The sequence below is a fragment of the Neophocaena asiaeorientalis genome, unplaced genomic scaffold, assembly GCF_003031525.2.
Source record: "Neophocaena asiaeorientalis asiaeorientalis breed wild unplaced genomic scaffold, Neophocaena_asiaeorientalis_V1.1 scaffold294, whole genome shotgun sequence".
NCBI lineage: Eukaryota > Metazoa > Chordata > Mammalia > Artiodactyla > Phocoenidae > Neophocaena > Neophocaena asiaeorientalis.
The window spans coordinates 4,087,789-4,105,547 of record NW_020173945.1 but is presented as its reverse complement, the minus strand read 5'-3'; the positions used below and the strand labels follow the sequence as shown (position 1 = coordinate 4,105,547).

Below are 17,759 nucleotides of genomic sequence, written 5' to 3'. Positions count from 1 at the left end.
TCTTGGCTGTGGCTGCACGGATGTGTGGCAACAGAGACTTTCATTCCATTTGGAGAACAAATCGGTACAGCCTTTGACAGCACCTGGTGAAACTGCAGCTCTGCCCGCGCTCTGGCGAGCAATTCCAGGTCTGGCACGGCCTCTGAAGTACGGGGGTCGCAAATCACAGGTCCAGGCCTGGTTCTGCTGTTGTGAATACAGTCTCATTGGAACGCGGCCACACATCTGTTTACTGGTATCTATGCTATAGCCGTTTGCAAGCTCGTCAGCAGAGATGAGACGTTACAATGGACACTGTGTGGCTCTGAAGCCTTAAAGATTTACTATCTGGCCTTTTACAGAGGACGCTTCCTGACCACTGCTGGAGAGAGACACTGGCTCTTGTGTGCCAGGGCACACGCAAAGGAGCCCGTGGAGGCACTGTTCACAAACAGCCAAAGGCTGAAGAATCCTAAATGTCCATCACTAAAGGAATTAATTACTGACAAACACTGGAATGCCATTCATCAATTAAAATGAATCAACTAGAAACACCACGCTGTCTGAAGAAAGCAACTTGCACAACAAATCAACAACAGGATAAAGTTACAAACTCACAAAGCAATGCAGATACACGTAAAAGTAAGGAGCACACCAAACGCATCTTAGTGGTTTTGCCCTCGTGAGAACAGGATTAGAGCGAGGACAGAAAGGACTTCAACTTTCCCAATACATTTTAACTTATTTGTGAAAATCTAATTAAAACGTTTTTAGAAGACCCACAAGTTAAATTTAAATCTGATGTCTATAACACACCAAAGAAAAAAAGCAGAGAAACTTGCTGACTTTCCCGCCCAACTGTAGCCCACGTCGCCCCTGACTTCAGAACACTCACAAACTGGACTTCTTTAAAGCCCCAAATGTTCACCAAACAAGGGAATTTTTTCCCTTTTATCTTCTGAAGTCAGAAGATCTACTAATCTGAAATTTACTCTTCAGAGGAAACTGAAACACAGGCCTAGTGTGCTTTGCAGAAAAACATAGCTATAAAATTTAAACCAACTGAAGCTTCAAAGGTTACCTACAGTAACAGCCCGAGGCCCACACTGGAGGTTTCTGACAGGGTTGCAGAAACACTGCCAGGGACACCGGGACAAGCCCTCAGGCCTATGAAAAGGACTATGACATATTAAAATTCCACAGCAATAGACAATAAACTGCAGAAAGAGTTTTTCTATTTTCAGAAGAGCTGGCGGTGGTGTTGCCGGCAGAACTCAGGCTACGCTACTCTCCCGTTACTGCTGTAAAGGGCTCCCTCTAACGGTGGGCTCTACCATGCAGCTCTCCTCAGTAGCTATTAATCCTGCAGGCCGTATCTGCATGCCAAACCAGGACATTTTAAGCAAAATTATCTAAAACAAATAACCGTTCATTCAACTGGAAGGAAAGAAAAGTGTCTGTGGGAGTGTGTATGTAAAACTTACTGAAACTGTTGGCTGCTGATAAAGCTAACTAACCAAGAAACTTCTGTTAAAAACCCCCAAAACAGGGCTTCCCTGGTGGCGCAGTGGTTGGGAGTCCGCCTGCCGATGCAGGGGACACGGGTTCGTGCCCCGGTCCGGGAAGATCCCACATGCTGCGGAGCGGCTGTGCCCGTGAGCCATGGCCGCTGAGCCTGCGCATCTGGAGCCTGTGCTCCGCAACGGGAGAGGCCACAACAGTGAGAGGCCCACGTACCGCAAAATAAAAAAATTTTTTAAAAATGAAGATTTATTCTTATAAGGCACGATAACGGAAACCTCAGCGTGGCATTTGAGGCACGCTACCCGGCCTGCAGGTATTCACCCCAGGTCACGTGCCCAAGGGCAGTGGCTGGTAGGAGGCCGTGGGTTCCAACAAAGCCACATCACACACCTGTAAGGGAGACGGCTGGAGGCCACATACAAATAGCACGTGTATTTAAAAGCCAGCCCTGAAAACTTCCCCCGACTCTTACTTTGTCATCAGCCAGGGCCATGCAGACAGCCTGTCCACTCTGTGCAGGGAGAAGGGATGCACCAGGCAGGAAGGGGTCAACAGGGGGTCAGAGCAGAACAGGCCTTGGACCCTGACTCCTGAGCTCCCAAGCAAGGCCACTGCCCCACCCAGGACGGGACTGGATGTGGGTCCAGGGAAGCAATGTCGCACCCCAAGAGCCCCAAATCTTCTATCCTCCCAACTGGAGGGTGAGGGAGATGGGAAGGGGCTTGTAAACATGTAAACAGACATTACTGATAATCACAACATTTGAAGGATGCTTCTAATTTTTAAATGTAAATCTGTGAAACAGACTGCTAAAATGCCACTGTTTACAAAAATCATTTTGTTACCTTCTCTCCAGGTTTGGGCGACTGCTGCAACTTCTCATAATCTTTCTTAGTCTCCAAAATTTTTTTGACAAGTCCTCCTGTTGAAAACCAGTGGTTTTATGTTAAAGTGATTCTCCGCCCTAAGAAGCTATCCTGTTCTAAAGGGGTGGGGGGCTGGGGGTGAGGAGGGATACTTAGTTCTTATCCTTTCTCTCTCTATACTGAAACGGCTTCAGATAATCATTGTATGATAAAAGGTCAAAGCAATTCTCTCAGCCTATTGTAGACTAAGTACAAATACTTTTTTTATATTGGGACAAGTCATCAACTTTTTTTTTTTTAAAGGATTACTCATGGCATAAATATCATATGAAAAACCATTTGAATATATCTTGTTTGGTACATTTGACCTTGGAACTATGTGAATATTTTACATAAGGGAATATTTTACATAGATAAAACAAAATTAAATCAAAAATTTCAAAGCCTAAAACTTGAAAGCAAAATGAAACTATAAACGTAACAGTATCGAAACCTTGAAGCATCATGAACTGTTAGCTCATGTTTGAGATCGTGTATCCACTGAATCAGAAGCTAGAGCAGTGTCACCATCCGTGCTCGGCAGGACTGAGACCCGAGGAAGAAGAGGTTCATCTGAAATCCTGAAACCAGACCTGCCTCCTTCCCCTTGACCCTGTTCCTGCCCCACCCCCCGTTACAGCTATGCAGGCCAAACACACTTATCATCACGTCCACCTTCTCCCATCATGCCTTGCAACCAGAGCCCTAAGACCCTGGAGGTACATCAGAGAAAACCCACAGGAGCAAATGCCTCCCTTTTTCCAGTTCTGAGGGACCATGAAGCAAATACCATGAAAGAGTCCCTTCTAATTGCTCCTTGAGGACAGAAGTGATGGTGACTTTTTCATTTTGGTTTTTTGCTTTTGTTTCTTAATTTTTTATAAATAAATAAAAAATAAACATTAAGTGTCATGTTGGCAAGCATAACCGAACAGAGAAGAATTGGTTGTACATTTCTAATGGGATATGCACTAAGAACAAAAAGGCAAGCAGATCTGCCGAAAACGATCCTAAGGTGTTTCCAGTAATCACGCTGTTGTTAACCACCAGTGGTGCTGCTCTAAATCGCTGTGAGTGCACAAAGTAGGGTAAAGACATGAACAGCTACTGCTGGGGGGAGCCGGGATTGGGGCACGAGACAGGAAGGAACGTACCTGCAAAAATAAAGAACTTAGGAAGAACCCTGCAATCATAAACCTAAGTTGGAAATACCAGTACAAACTCAGGATATACTTTCCTGCAAAAAAAATTAGAAAACCCCCAGAAACAATGACCAACCCAGAAGCAAGTTGCAGCCAGGCTCCTTAGAGACACGGGGCAGGAAATACACAAAAGGAGTCTGAAACATCTGTCCTACCATAAACAAGGAAGCTACAAAGTCCACTGGGACGTGTCAAAATGCCCCCACGGTCAAACACTGGACAATAGAACATCAAGGAGAAAACTGAGATGGACTGAAATGGAACACGTCAAGCGTGTTAAAAACCATGACATCATACAGACATCAAGCGCTTGCTTCGGCAGTACATACACTAAAATTGGAACGATACAGAGAAGATAAGCATGACACTTGTGCAAGGATGACACGCAAATCCGTTCCATGTTTTTGTAAATCAGCTACTCCAATAAAAATTAAAAAAAAAAAAACAACCCACCACCACCACCAAAGCCCTCATTAGTCACCCCTGAAGGTGCCAGGAGACAAATGCACTATTAACAAAACTGATCAATGAAGGGGAAGCACGAAGCTGGGCCTCGGAGCGGCAAATTCCTGCAGAGGGGAAGCCTCACAGTGTGGAGATTGCCAACCAAAACGTGCTGGAGCGGGGACGGGGCGGGACGAGAATGGTCACCGTCCCCACAACCCTCATGAAACAACAGACTTAGACCAACCTCCAAGCACAGAGACGGGCAGGTGTGATGAAGAACCAACACCACTTGTCAAGTGTTCTTGCCCGAAAAACCTGAATCTGACCAAGTCTCTAGAACCAATTTACAGGAACCGAAGAACATGGAAGAAACCCACAACACTGGGGTGTGACAAGCAACACCCAACGGTGAGGAACTCTGCTGGACAACCGACCAGCCTCTTCAACAAATAAACTACAAGGGGGACGGGGTGGTAGGGGACCTACAGGCTAAGAGCGGATTCAGAGTTAGATCCACCAGCTGCAAACACAGGGACCCTATTTGGATTCTGACTCATACAAACTAGAAAAAAAACACACAAAACCACTGGGAAAAAAAACAGGCATTTGATGATATTAAGGAAGGACTGCTTTTTTATATATATAATAATGGAGTTACGGTTCTGCTTTTTAAAAAAGAACATGTTTATGGCAAGAACGATGCTCTCCAGGACTTGAAAGCAGTCGGTGGAGACTGAGATCAGACCAGATGACTGCTCACCGCAAAAGCTGCACGACCGTCAGGGGCTCACGAGGCTATTCTCTCTGCTTCTATAAATGTTTGAAACCAAAGAAGACATTGTGCTTGGGAAGAAAACAATATGACAGAACTGTCGACCTGGGAAGGACTTCAGGGGTCATCCAATCCCACAGTCTAACCGTGCAGAAAAGAAGTGATGTCATCCCCACAACTGCCTACGGCTGCCCTCTGGGGTCCTGGCCACCCCCCGCCCCCCAGCAGCTTCCATCGCCTCCCAGAATAACCCACACACGGAGGAGGCATCCGTGCCCACGGCATCCCATCTACTGCTACTCAGACCCCTGACCAAACCCTGGCAGACAAAGCTCATTTCACCAGATCCTTTCACAACACACGGAGCAGACACACATGTGCACACACAACCCCACGACTCACCGTGCTTCTCATCTTCTAATTCCACCGCCTGTACCTGAGCAGGAAAGGAAGAAGAAAAGGAGATTCAGATTTGTTGGAATCTCAAACTCATGCTTGCATGCATCTCAGCAGAGGTGACAAAATTAAAGATGGCAGAGAACTAACTGAAACGCTGGAGGAAAATTCCGTCTACACAAATCTCTAAGCTGGAGAATTAATCCCAGTGCTGTTTGAGTGTGATTATTAAACATACACTGTGGCTGACCCACCATTTCAAGCTCTGACATCTCAGAGAGCTGGGGGGCAGCCTCCACCACAAACTGGTCGGCGTCCTCATTGTCAGAATTCTGTGACTCTACGATCACATTTGAGACGGTTTTACCACTTCCTGTCCTAAATGAAAAGAAATCAGATTAAATTAGAAACATTCTCCAGGTCCTAAATGAAAAGAAATCAGATCAAATTAGAAACATTCTCCAGGTCACACATCCTCATCAATCCCAGCGTCTGGAACTGTGTCTGAGGTTCCCTGAGAGGAGGCCGGAGCTGAGATGCAGTCTGCGAACATGCAGTCTGGGGAAAGCCGCCAGGCCCTGCCCCACTGTGTCACCCCGCCCCACTGTGCCACCCCGCCCCACGCCGTGCCCTCCTTCCAGCCGGGCTCGCTGCGGGACCAGCCCTGGGCCTGCAGCCCCTCTCCAGGAGAGGCCCAGTCTCCCAAGTCGCAAATCTCAGGGCAGGGGTGGCACTCACTGGTGGCCCTGCTGGCCAGTGCCACCCCAGACCCTGCTCCTTGGTCTCTCGCGGGAACACAGCAGCCTCCTCGAGGCCCCTCATTTGGCTGCTGGGCGCTGTCCCTGACCTACGGCCCCACCCAGCACCCTCACTTACACACCGCCTCTCCCCGAGGGCCTGCCATCATTCTGGACCAGTCCGATGTCCAGGGGCTCCTGACCTGGTCTCCCTGGTAACTGCCTCCATCCAAGGGCTCTCTCCTGCCTCCAGTGGCCACCGCCGGAACTGCCCCGCCTACTGTCACCCGGCGGCAGACCACCACCAGCTGCCTGCCGCTTAGGCACTGACTTCTGCTGCGCCTGCACTTGGACCACAGCCCCCAGACCCCAACACTCCACGGCTCCCCACCAGCCCCTCCTGCCCTCATTTCTTCCCTACCAACCTGACACAGTCACGCTTCAACAAATACCCTTCAGCCCCTGCCACTCTCTCTCCAGCGCATGTACACACGCGTGCACGCACACCCTTCGGTGGGATGGGAGGTCCAGAAGCAGTCCCTGCACTTGGGTGTGAGCTCTCAACACAACACCCGCTTCCCACTAACACCTTCGGCTCCACCCCCAGGGTCCTCAGACACTCCCAGCCGCCCGTCCTGCCCCACCAGGACCGACCCTGTCTCGTCCTTGGTCTTCCACGCCCTCTGTACACCCCCGTCCGGCCTACCTCCCACCACTTCCAGCTCCCGAAACCCTCCCCCACATCCTTCCCCTCAGCAAACCCTCTCCATCCTCACCCTCGTCCCCGAATGCTGCCGCCACGTGCCTGCGCTGCGAGGCCTTCCTCCTTCTGGCCTCCGACCGCCAGGTCCCGAGGAGGGTCGAGGTTTTCCTTGGGCTTATGGAGGCTTCCAGATCTTTCTCCCTAAAATCTCCCAACTCTGAATCTCACGTTGTCAGAGATTCCCCGAGAATCAGAGTCTCGCCCTGAACCCCATTATGAGTGCCGCCATCTGCCAATCCCGGGCCTCACCCCTGCACTCCAGGCTCCTGGCTTCACTCTTGAGGATTTCAAGGGCTGAGAAATCACTCCCAAAGTGATGCCTTGTCACTGCCACTGACAGCAAATGCTTAACCGCGGATCCAAGCACCCACTCTGTGGCCTCCCCCACCCATCTTCCCAGCTCTGGCTGGAGAACAAAGTCCACGCGATGCTGAGCCATCACTCCACCCCACGTGCCCTGGGAGGCACGCCACAGACCTCTGGGATGGGGCTGCCTGTCCTCCACAGGACGTTCAGCCAAGCCCCAACTAGAGGCCAAGGGCCTCCCCTGCACCTCCTCCCCAATCACGGTGCTACAAAACGCCCCCAGACGTGGCCCCGGGCTGGGGCGGCCCCCGGGTAGGACCTCTGCCCTCGCCCGTTCACCAGCCCCTCTCGTGGAGGACACTACCCACCACCTCCTCTCTCCTCTGAGCCCTGCCCCTCCTCGCCCAGACTCGCTGTTGGCTCAGGAGAAAGGTGAAGAGCCAGGGTCTCACCTCCTGGGATCTCACCCGCCCGCCAGCCCCCCGGCCTTCGCTGAGGCCGTTCCCTCCACACATCCTGGCCCACCCAGGGGCTCTGTTCCCACAGTCCCCTCTCCCCACCCCGCAACGCCGGCATCTCCAGTCTCCCCCTCTCCACTGGACCATCCCCCGCACCAGAAAAATGTGCTAGCCGGCTCATCTTAAAAACAGAGACCCCTAACTTCCCTTGACATCGCGCATCCCTCCGCTTCCCCCGGCAACCATACGTAAAATACGTCTACGCCGCCTCCCGGCCCCGCCTCCCGTTCCATCTGAAGCCTACTCCGACCAGCCTGTTTTCATCTTCCTAGTTTTTTGTTTTGATTTTCTGTACTGGATCCACAGGTAGATTTGTAAAATTTATAAAAGCCCTGCCTGAGGCTTGTCTTTATACTGCTGATGACGTTCTGACCACCTTTTTTTAAATTTTTGTGCAATTAAGCCTTTAAATTTTTTTATCCTATTTTTCCCCTAATTGTTTCTATGCTTAGAAAATCCTCTATGTAGAGATGGGGGCAATCCACCTTCCCCGTAACTGTAAAGACATAACTGTACGAGCACGAACACCTGTGTTTTCCCTCACTTCTATCTGAAGTGTGCGGCACGCACGAGGTTTGAGGTCACGCTCTACCCCGGGTTCTCTTTTACTCCACAGCAAGTGCTCCCTGCGCCGTCTGCTGCCCGCTCCGCCCCCGTCTCTCAGCACACGCACCATCCTCACCCATCCCTGTCCCACCAGCGCCAGGGAAGCCCTGCCCCTCGGTGCCAACGCGGATTCCAGGGCCTCACCTGTCCGTCGTCGGCACCTCCGCACTCTCCGGCCGCCTGACCCGGGGAGGCGCGGGCCGTGCGCTCCCGGGCCGAGGTATCCTCCTGAAAAGGGATACAAAACACTTGCACGTTTCAAAGTGGACAGATGAAAACCCACATTAATGTCAATGCTAATTTCCAGGCCACCATCAATACGCCAGTTAGGACACAGCCTGCAGAATAGTAAGAACGTTCCATTAACCTGACAAGTCTAAAAGTATCCATCTTCTAATCTTACATTCTCGTTAATTTTAAGGTACAAAAAGTAGTAACCTAACTATCAGGAATCAAACCATGACATAATTTAGCCTTAGGAACGAATTTCCCTAAATCTCTAAAACATTCTACGTGAGTTAGTTACACCTCAGGAACAAGAAAATTAAACAGTTTTTGCTTTCTTTGTACACACACTTCCTCACAATTAAGCCCAAGCATTACATGAGCTGTGGAAGGTACGGAGAGGAGCAGGGCAGCTGCCCGGGTGGGAACCAGAGCACACGAACCTGACGGCGCCTGGGAGCTCGCCTGGCAGCTCGGAATTCTCCGGCACCTCACACTTCTCCTGGCCAGAAGGTCCAACGTCTCCTTCTGGACAGGCAGCAAGCCAACCAGCAGTTCACAAAGAAAGAAACAAACAACTAGTAAATATATGAAGAGACAGCAGTCAAACAACTGCAAATATAAATGAGCTTTTTTTCATCTATCATTTTGATGAAGTTCAAACAGACACCTGATATCTAAATGTGGGGGGAGATCTGGGGAAACGGGCACACTCAAATCCTGGGAATACAAACTGGTTTAACTTCTCCAGAAACAGAATATAAAAAAGGTAGGTCAATCAAGTCAGCAATTTAACTTAAAGGAAATACAAGCTAAGGAAAGAAGCGGACACGTGTAACCTCGTGTCAAGACGCTCACCCATCAGCATTTACAACAGTGACAGACACTGGGAAACTTCAGGGAACTGCGGTTTGTGAGACCCTCGTATAAACCAGTCGTCGTGTTAACGTATGTATCATCAGTAGAGTAGGGTAACGTATCTGATCATTACACACACAGGCGGGCGAGTTACGAGCAGGGGCACTGCCGGTGCTTTTCATTTTCTTCTCCATAGTTTTCTGCATTTTTAAGGTTTTTCACTTTGGCTCTGTACCATATTGTTTTTATAATCTGAATAAAGTTTTCTTCATTTTGATAAATATTTAATCAGTAAATAATAAGCCCAAGCTATAATATTAAGACAATTAAATTTACTCTTACTATTTAAAGTAAAAGGACTTTATACATTAGAAAATAGTAAAATCAGAACTTGATTATTGGAAATACAGTTTACACTCAGGAAGAAATTCTGAAATGTATTCTTTTGAAACATATTTTCATAAAATATGAAAATTAAATCTTAACTTGTTGTAGTTATGTTTCCTTAAGTTACTTTCACTAATATAATTTGTAAAACATAAATCTGAGAGTACATGTTAATAACTATACACACGTACACAATTTACACACCAAACAGATTTACTTAAGGCTATTCTTTACCTGCATCACTAGGAGAATCACCTAACTAAAAAAAAAAAAAAAGGAAATCTACCTAAAAAAAAAAAAAAAAAAAAGGTACATCAGAAAATCAACTTCTGTGTCAGGAAACCTCAGTATATTAAATGAGCAGAACAGGGTTAGAGAGAAATACATAATTAATAATTTCGGATGTCTACTGGGGAAAAAAGGGGTCATTTCCTCATAGCCTTTTTTCTAGTTTCCTACTGCCACTGCTTTATTTTCAAAGAGAGAAAGACAAAGAACAAACAAAACTATGAATCAGAATATGTTATTACATGGAAACAGGAAGCAGCGATGAGAAGAAAGTGTATCCATCAAAGAGATGAATGAAAGAAACAGAAGAGGGAGAAGGTGACAGAGGCTCAAAGCCACGGATGGACTGACTCCATGTGTGGGACGAGCCAGGGGTGAACTGGCGAACACACCTTGGGGCATTTTCCAGGCTCTGGATGGAAGCAAACCAGAGCCCGTCTTACATAACTCAGCAGCGAGTGTTTCTCCATCAGCTCCTAAATTAGAAGAAAGTGTTTCTGCCCCACACAGGCCTGCCTTGGCACTCTTCCCCCAGGACCCTTTCTCTTCAAGTGCCACTTTATGGGGACAAATGTGACCGACGCGGCCACAGTCAACGAGTGAAGCATTGCAGGGGTGGGTGGACCCAGGAAGGTCTCTGTGTTACACTCCTAAAATGCATGAACACGTGTGCAGAAGACCCAAAACCCTGGATTCAGGTGAGGGCCTGGACAGACACCCCCTGGGGATGGGCCCAGCTTACCCTCAGGACACACAGATGTGACAGACAAGCGCCCCTCAGACCCCGGAGCTGTGCACCGGTGGGGGGGACCTCGAGCACTTTGGGTGGCCTGTGGACGCCGTGGTCAGAGCCACAGAAATGCTGCCCCAAAGAGGGCGGCTCTAGGGGTGGGGGCGGGCCCGCTTAGGCCATCGGGGGGACCCGGGAGCCCTCCAGGACTCCATCTGTGTGGGACACAGAGCCTCCCGGAGGTCCCGCCCCACAGAGGGACAAGGTGAGGACAGGCCTGGGGAGCGTGGCTCCAGACAGAGCCTCTGGAAGACGGGGTGATGGGGGCTGCCCGGGAGGACACACAGCAGCCACAGCCGCCCTCCTTGCTGCCCTGTCGCCGGGTGCGCGGAAAAGAGACCAGCGTGAGAGCCGCTGGGCCCCCGGGGCCCCGACGCCACACCTCCAGACTCTCTCCAAAGCCCATGCCCTCGGTGTCGCTGGGGACAGGCCGTGGGTCCCGGAAAGGTGGCTGAGTCACGAGCCGATGCCCAGGTGGTGAGGGCACACGGCAGCCCCGCCCACAGATCAGCCCGGCCCCTGGGCGCCCCGTCCTCATGGATGCCCAGGTCCTCTGCGGCTCCACCTCCTCCCCAGATCCCGGGGCCGAGGCGGCCCGGACGTGCAGGCGCTCTGTCCCCCTCGGATCCCTCGTCCCAGGTGAGCGCACCCTCACAGCCAGCCGCGCCCCCCTCTGAGCTCTGGAGCCTGCCCTCAGGTGTCTGCGTGCCTCGAGACTCTGCCACCCCCCTCTCCCCCGCCACTCCACAGCCCAGGCCGCTCTCGCCTCTGGACCACGCGCTGCTCTGCCCACGTGGAGGCCATCTGAGTAGGGCTTAGCCACTCATCGTAAAAATGCCATTGGCTTCCTGCTGCGAAGCTCCCTGACGTGGCCACTGGCCCCAGCTCTCACCCCTGCCCCTGCCCAAAGGCTCTCCCTGACCCTCCCCGAGAGAGTGCAGAGTCCCTCCCCCCAGCACCCCTTAGGGCACCTACTGGCTTCTGCCCACTCATGCACTCACTGCCTTAGGGCCTAGCACACAGTAGGCCTTCAACCAACATTTTCTACTGGAACAAACTGACAAATGTCGGCCCTCACCTGGCCATGCCCCTGCTACCCCGGTCCCAACACGCTGCACCAGGCCCAGCACTGGGGCACGCACAACTCACGTGCCAGGGGGCACGTGCACCCCTCCATGCTCAAAGGAGCTCCAGGGCCTTAAAAAGCAAATGCTGAACGTGGACTTTACCACGACTTTTTTTTTTAACTGCTGAGAAAAATTATGCCAAAAGCAGAACCCCACTGAGGTGGGACTTAAGACACTCAGAGAACGTCACAGACAGAAAAGTCACAGTCGTGACAGCGCTCTGAGCTGCTTAAAAGTCCTCTTTGGACCTGAAACCTGGGGGATGCAGCTCGGCCTCTGGGACCCCCAGCAGCGACTGAGGCTTGTTCCTGTCGCCCCGACACCCCGGGCTTTCCCACAGTATCTCAGGAGGAACACTGGGGACACAGGAGAGTCTGCTGCCATCAGGCAGTGACTAGAAGACGCTTTCTAGTTTCTGTAAAAAGGCAAAAGTGAGCCATTTGCCACGTTCGGTCCTGATGGTGCGGAGAACGAGGGACTGGACTCTCTGGGGGTGTCAGAGACTCAGGGAACCTGTGGTTGCAGCCATGGCCTTGGGCTGAGAGGCATCCACACAAGCACGCCACATCTGGGGTGCCGGGTCTCCCTCACGGGACAGGAGTGGTTGACACGGGGCCCCCTTCTCACCTTTCTGCTTTACTGCTGGCTCTGGCTCAGCACTTTCTCGCTGCAGACTAGATGAATTAGTGTCTGAAACACTAGCTGAGTTAGTATTAGCTTCCTTTGTTCCTGATGTAAGACAGTTAAATGGGTTATTAAGACAGAACTGGTCATCAGCGGCACCTTACTTATCTGTGCTTCCCCACCGCAAGCTTCCCAAGGATGACCGAGGGCAGCCTCTAGAAAACGCACCTAGAACACTCCTCCCAGGCCTGGCTCTGGGATCAGGAGAGCGCGAAGGGACACCCAGGCGTGAGCAGACCCCGCCCACGTGGCCCAGGCAGAGGCCTGGGCTCCCACAGCCAAAGCACCCTGGCCCCCCATTTCCAGGACCACCCGACACTACCAGTCTCCCCTCATCTCCCCACGACAGCCAGGCCTGGGAGTCACAAGCTGCAAATAGGTTGCAACTTCAGGAAAGCAGGAGGAGAAGGAAAAATATTTCTGGCCTCATGCACAGCCCTAGACGTGTCAAAAGCTCCCAAACACTTGTCTCCTGATTACTGACTCATATGCGAATGTTTATAAAAATGGAAAAAAAACACCAAATACCTGAGAAATAAAACATTTTTTCCTAGTAAAAATGAAAGGACGGGTGCTGGGGGAACAGATTTTGAATTGTGGCAGGACCCAGGGAGGAAACCTGACCCGTTACTAAAGGACCCTCCCACACACTCTCTAAAATGGATCCGGAGGCAAAAATAAAATTAGGAAAATGTTCCCTTTCCTGAAACACGATCTTATACTTTCTTAAAAGTACTCAAAGAAATAGTTTATGTCGGAATTAAACTGTCACTGACTATCAGAGGACTGCTTGACTTTACGTAGCGCAACTACATAAAATAGACAACATATAATTTTCTGAGGAAATTTTTTTTTTGATCTGCAAAAACGATGCTGACTTAAACAGTCTGATTCATGTCTACAGTTAATTATTTATGATATCTCATAGGACCAACAAGAAATACCATTAAGTTCTAAAACAAACAAATCTAAACATAAGTATAAGTTAGGCAGCTGTAGATTGTCAACTTTAGAAGAAAACACCGCAATAACTTTAAGTTGTCGTATGTTATCTGGAAGTATCAAGTATTTTCTATATTGTACAAAACCCACCAGCACAGGAAGGAAAGTACAAATGCATTATTTCTGTCCATAGCTTGAGGAGGCCAATGACACACTGCACAAATTTATCTCCTCAAAGCTCTTTCTTTCTTTACTTTTTTGAGAGGCCTATGATGGTCGTTTTAACGTTTCTAGTGGTATTCTTAAGTAAGGTGTACTAAGCCCCGAATTCACACAAACAGAAAGAACATAAAAACAGACTATCATTCACTAATAATACTTACAATCGATTCTTAATCAGAGGGCAGGTTAACCAACTTGCCAAGCAACAGCTTTTGAAACAGTAACGCACCCGTAAGAAATTAAAATGACCATGAATTGGAAAAAAAAAAAGTCAGCGCGTTAGCACCGTCTGCGGGGTTAGCGGCCACTGCTGAGCCCTGCAGGTAAGGACGCGGGCGGAGCACCGTGCCTTGAGGGGCTTCTCATCCCAGTAAGGTCACCCACGCAAAGCTGGGGGCACCGGCTGGGGCCACGGAGTCTGCACCAGCCACTCTCCCTGAAACTCACCAAGCAGCGCAGAGCCCACGGCGCTGCACAAGCAGCTTGCTGTTCCGCCAGGCCTCTGTGCAAAGTTCAGCTGCACGGAGGTGCTGACTACATCTGAGGGTAAATGCAAATAACCAGGGTTTTTAAATGGGCGGATCTGCCTGGCCCAGTGACCAGCCTTAGCATCATATCATGGGATGCAGAGACACTAAGTGCATCCTGACAGGACATTAGGTAAAGGGCACAGCATCACCTACGTAGGGGTGAGGGAGAAGCAATCTCTTTAACCCAAATCTGATCAGGCCTTTAGATCTAACAGAAATACCGGGGGGCGGGGGGTGGTGCCGTAAGTTAAATGACACCACGGGAGCAATCAGACAAACACAGAGGAGGGAGTGCTGTACAGGACAAGCAGCCTCACCTCTCCACAAAGTCAATGCTCTGGAACGAAGGTGGGGGAAGGGGGGCTGTTCCACATTCAAGAGGTTAAAGACACAAAGAGAATAATAAAAAACATACAGTGTGTTCTGGATCCTGATTTTTTTAAAAATAACATTGTTGAGACAATAAGCATGCAGACCGGGTTTTAGATGCTCTTGGGGAATGACAAGTCTGTTGGGTGCAACAGTAATTTTACAGCTATGTAGAAACATTTTTTCTTGAGGTGCATGCTGAAGTATTTAAATGGAATTATTTAAAGTATTAAAATATTTTTAAATGCTCTGAAATATTTCATAAAGCTATGTCACCACAGATGAAGCAAATGCGTCAGAATGTTAGGACTACTGAATCTACATGAGAGGTACATGGGTGCGAGTCATTCTACTCTTCCTATGTACTTTTCATAATGAAAACGTCTAAACGATAAAACAAAATGAAATGAGCGAACCCGAGCAAAATGAAGACATGGATGGCGTAAGGTTCCGGGAAAACATAAGACGGCCAAACAGCTGTAGAAGGAGCGAGTCTCCTCAGACAGCCTGTGTGACAATGTGAGCAACGGAAGAAGACGTTCATGTTTTGAGAAAGAAATGGATAAATTCCTTGTTGAATTCTTCAACCCACCTGCAAAGGCAAATGAGAACCACCAAGCCCAACCATTGTCCCGGGACACTCCAACAGTAACGCAGGCCGGCCAGGCCCTGGAGCAGTGGGCACGACCCGGCCAGGCGCTGGTCTGAAGCGCTGGCCAGGAGAGGAAGGGGGCTGGGAGGACAGACCCAGTGGCCTGGATCTGGAAGCCATAATCAATCTGGGAACTTAAGGAACCCTAACGACTGCTGGCAAACCCTGAATTCCGGAAGCAAAATGACTGCCAGTGCAGGACGACACTTGTGATGACAGGGACCCGGGGTGTGTGCAGTGACAGGACTCAAGGGAGGAAGGGTTTGCGGGGGAGGGAGGCTCACTAGGGCCACCCGGGGACAGGGAGCGCACAGGACTCTGCTGGCGGCCACCAGGTGGCGCCAGGCTTCCTTCTAATCTCCACAAAGCGCTCAACTGAGAATCGCCTGCTGCAATGCTCTGTGCTTCTTAAACACTGAGCTTTTATTATTTTCACACATGCAGATAAAGATCTATAAAGATCCATAAAGTCTAACATATGTCTAAAGAACTACCCCAATTTATTTTAAATCCAGCATACCATCTCAGAACAGCGCTGACTCACCCCGACCTGGGGCTCTCGGTAAACTTTACATATAAAGTGACGGGTACCAAAGCAATGGTGCACGACATGTCTGTGACAAGCCAGCCACTTCATGATCATCACCTCATTTACCCTCAAGGCAGGTCTTCTCACACCCGTGTACCCACGAGGAGACACTGGCTCAGAGGGCACACCTGTGCGGCTCGTTCCAGGGCAGCAGGTACGCAGGTTTGGGTTTGGATGCGAGGTGTGCCCACGTGGGCCGCCCAGGGCCTGCGCAGGGCAAGCCCTCACTCAAGCTTCGCCCCGCCCACTCCCCTCTCCTGCAGTACCAGGACTGCCCTGTGCTGCCCCCCACAGGACCCCGCCTGTGGCTGAGAAAAGCTCCTGCAGAAATGAAATAAACCATCACAAGATGCAGCTGAATTGCAACGGGCGTGGCCACTGAGAAGGGCATTTTCATCCGTAAGAACTCATTCTGTCCCAGTTTAGGTCGTTCGGTCCGCCCACACTGCTCAAGACGCAGATAAACCACACAGAGCTGACCTGCTTGGAAGAGAATAACCCCAGACCATCACTGCTGAACCAGCGATGGAGCAGACGGCTTGCAAACACACCCCTCTTAGAAAAGCAAAAACTAGTAAAGGGAGAACGCAAGTGCAGAAAGATGGGCTTATTGTTATTCTAGCTACAGTTACAGAATGTTAAAAAACCAGGTAGATCCGAGGCAAGTTCAGCCTAGAAAAATTTTTATCTTTCCCTGGAGGCAAGATTTACACTATTTTTCCCCTCAAATGTCACTCAAGAATTGCCGTATTTCTGAAGAATTTAGTTAAACATCACAGAAGACTCCATACAGTTACAATCTCGGATCATCCCACCGAAATTCCATATCCGTACGTCTAATCACCCGGTATCAGCAGGGTGAGGATGTGCACACACGTCACACTGCCAGCCTCAAATGTAAAAGGTGTGCCACGGGGACACCTTCCCCGGGTGATCCGAGCAAGCACTTTAAAATAGTTCCTGTGGAGCATTTTCTTAACAGAACACAGCAGAGCACGCTGCAGAGCTGAAAGATAATTTCTCTAACTATCCACAACGCTTTTTAAAATTCCAGGAGTAAGATGAAGAAAGCATTTTGACTTAGATGCAAAGATGTTACACATAATAAAGCATGTAAAGGTTAACTTAAAGCTGAGTTAATCTTCTTTATCATAAAACTTAGCAAATTAAAGCAAACAGACTGTCAAGTCATTTCTGTTCTTCAGTACACTGTGGGAAAAAAGACATCTGATGAACATTAAAGTGGTTAGAAAAATAAAGAATAATGATAACCCCACTGAGATGTAAATATTTCATACCAAAGCGGTGAGGAATTTAAACTAAAGAAGATATTTTTCTTACCTATTTCGGAAGCTGTAGTTTCCTGATCTGGTTCATTATTTAATCCAGACACTATGGGGTCTAAAATTTTAGCTGAAATATCATCCTCCTTTCTTCCTGACATAAAACAGTGAACAACAGATTAAACTATTGCAAAGGTTTTCGCGTTTGGTTGCTTTGGCTGGGATTTACAAGGCTTTATGCCAAGGTCACCAACTAACTGTCCCATCAACTCAACGGTCAACCCTCAGCCTCCACGGGACCCGTCTCGGAAGCGCTGGATAAGCCCCTCCCTCTCCGGAAGCCCCTGGCTTTCAGGGCGCTGGCTCTCCAACCCCCCCAACTTGCTGGCCTCTGTCTCCTCTGCCAGAGCCCTCTCCTCCTCTCCGACCCTCGAATCCTGGGCTCCACGCTCCCCGGAGGCCTTTACTGCATGAAGGCCCGTGCGCTAATCTGGGAACCCCCAAGTTCTTCATTTTAACGTCAGCTTCTCCAGCTCTGCCCCTGAACCTCAGGCCCACATGCCCGCCCGCTGTCCCAACGCCTCCACCTGCTTGTTTCACAGGCATCTTGAACTTAACGCCTCTAGAATGGATCCGCCAACCAGCTTCTCCCAAAGCC

The 17,759-nt window shown here is 49.7% G+C and overlaps 1 protein-coding gene and 1 pseudogene across 1 annotated transcript in view; one reads left to right on the top strand and one right to left on the bottom strand.

Annotated features, from left to right (window-relative positions):
• Positions 1–2,336: 2,336 nt before the first annotated feature.
• Positions 2,337–17,759, bottom strand: part of LOC112404704 (TRAF3-interacting protein 1-like) — a 36,403-nt gene continuing 20,980 nt past the window's right edge. The window contains exons 13-19 of the mRNA XM_024752789.1: positions 17,160–17,255; positions 9,860–9,880; positions 8,824–8,908; positions 8,300–8,383; positions 5,480–5,603; positions 5,232–5,265; positions 2,337–2,425 (exon numbers count right to left, since the gene is read on the bottom strand). Of these exons, the coding sequence (XP_024608557.1) occupies positions 2,337–2,425; positions 5,232–5,265; positions 5,480–5,603; positions 8,300–8,383; positions 8,824–8,908; positions 9,860–9,880; positions 17,160–17,255 (533 nt within the window). The remainder of the gene's footprint in view (positions 2,426–5,231; positions 5,266–5,479; positions 5,604–8,299; positions 8,384–8,823; positions 8,909–9,859; positions 9,881–17,159; positions 17,256–17,759) is intronic.
• On the top strand, positions 3,917–4,016 carry LOC112404721 (uncharacterized; annotated as a pseudogene).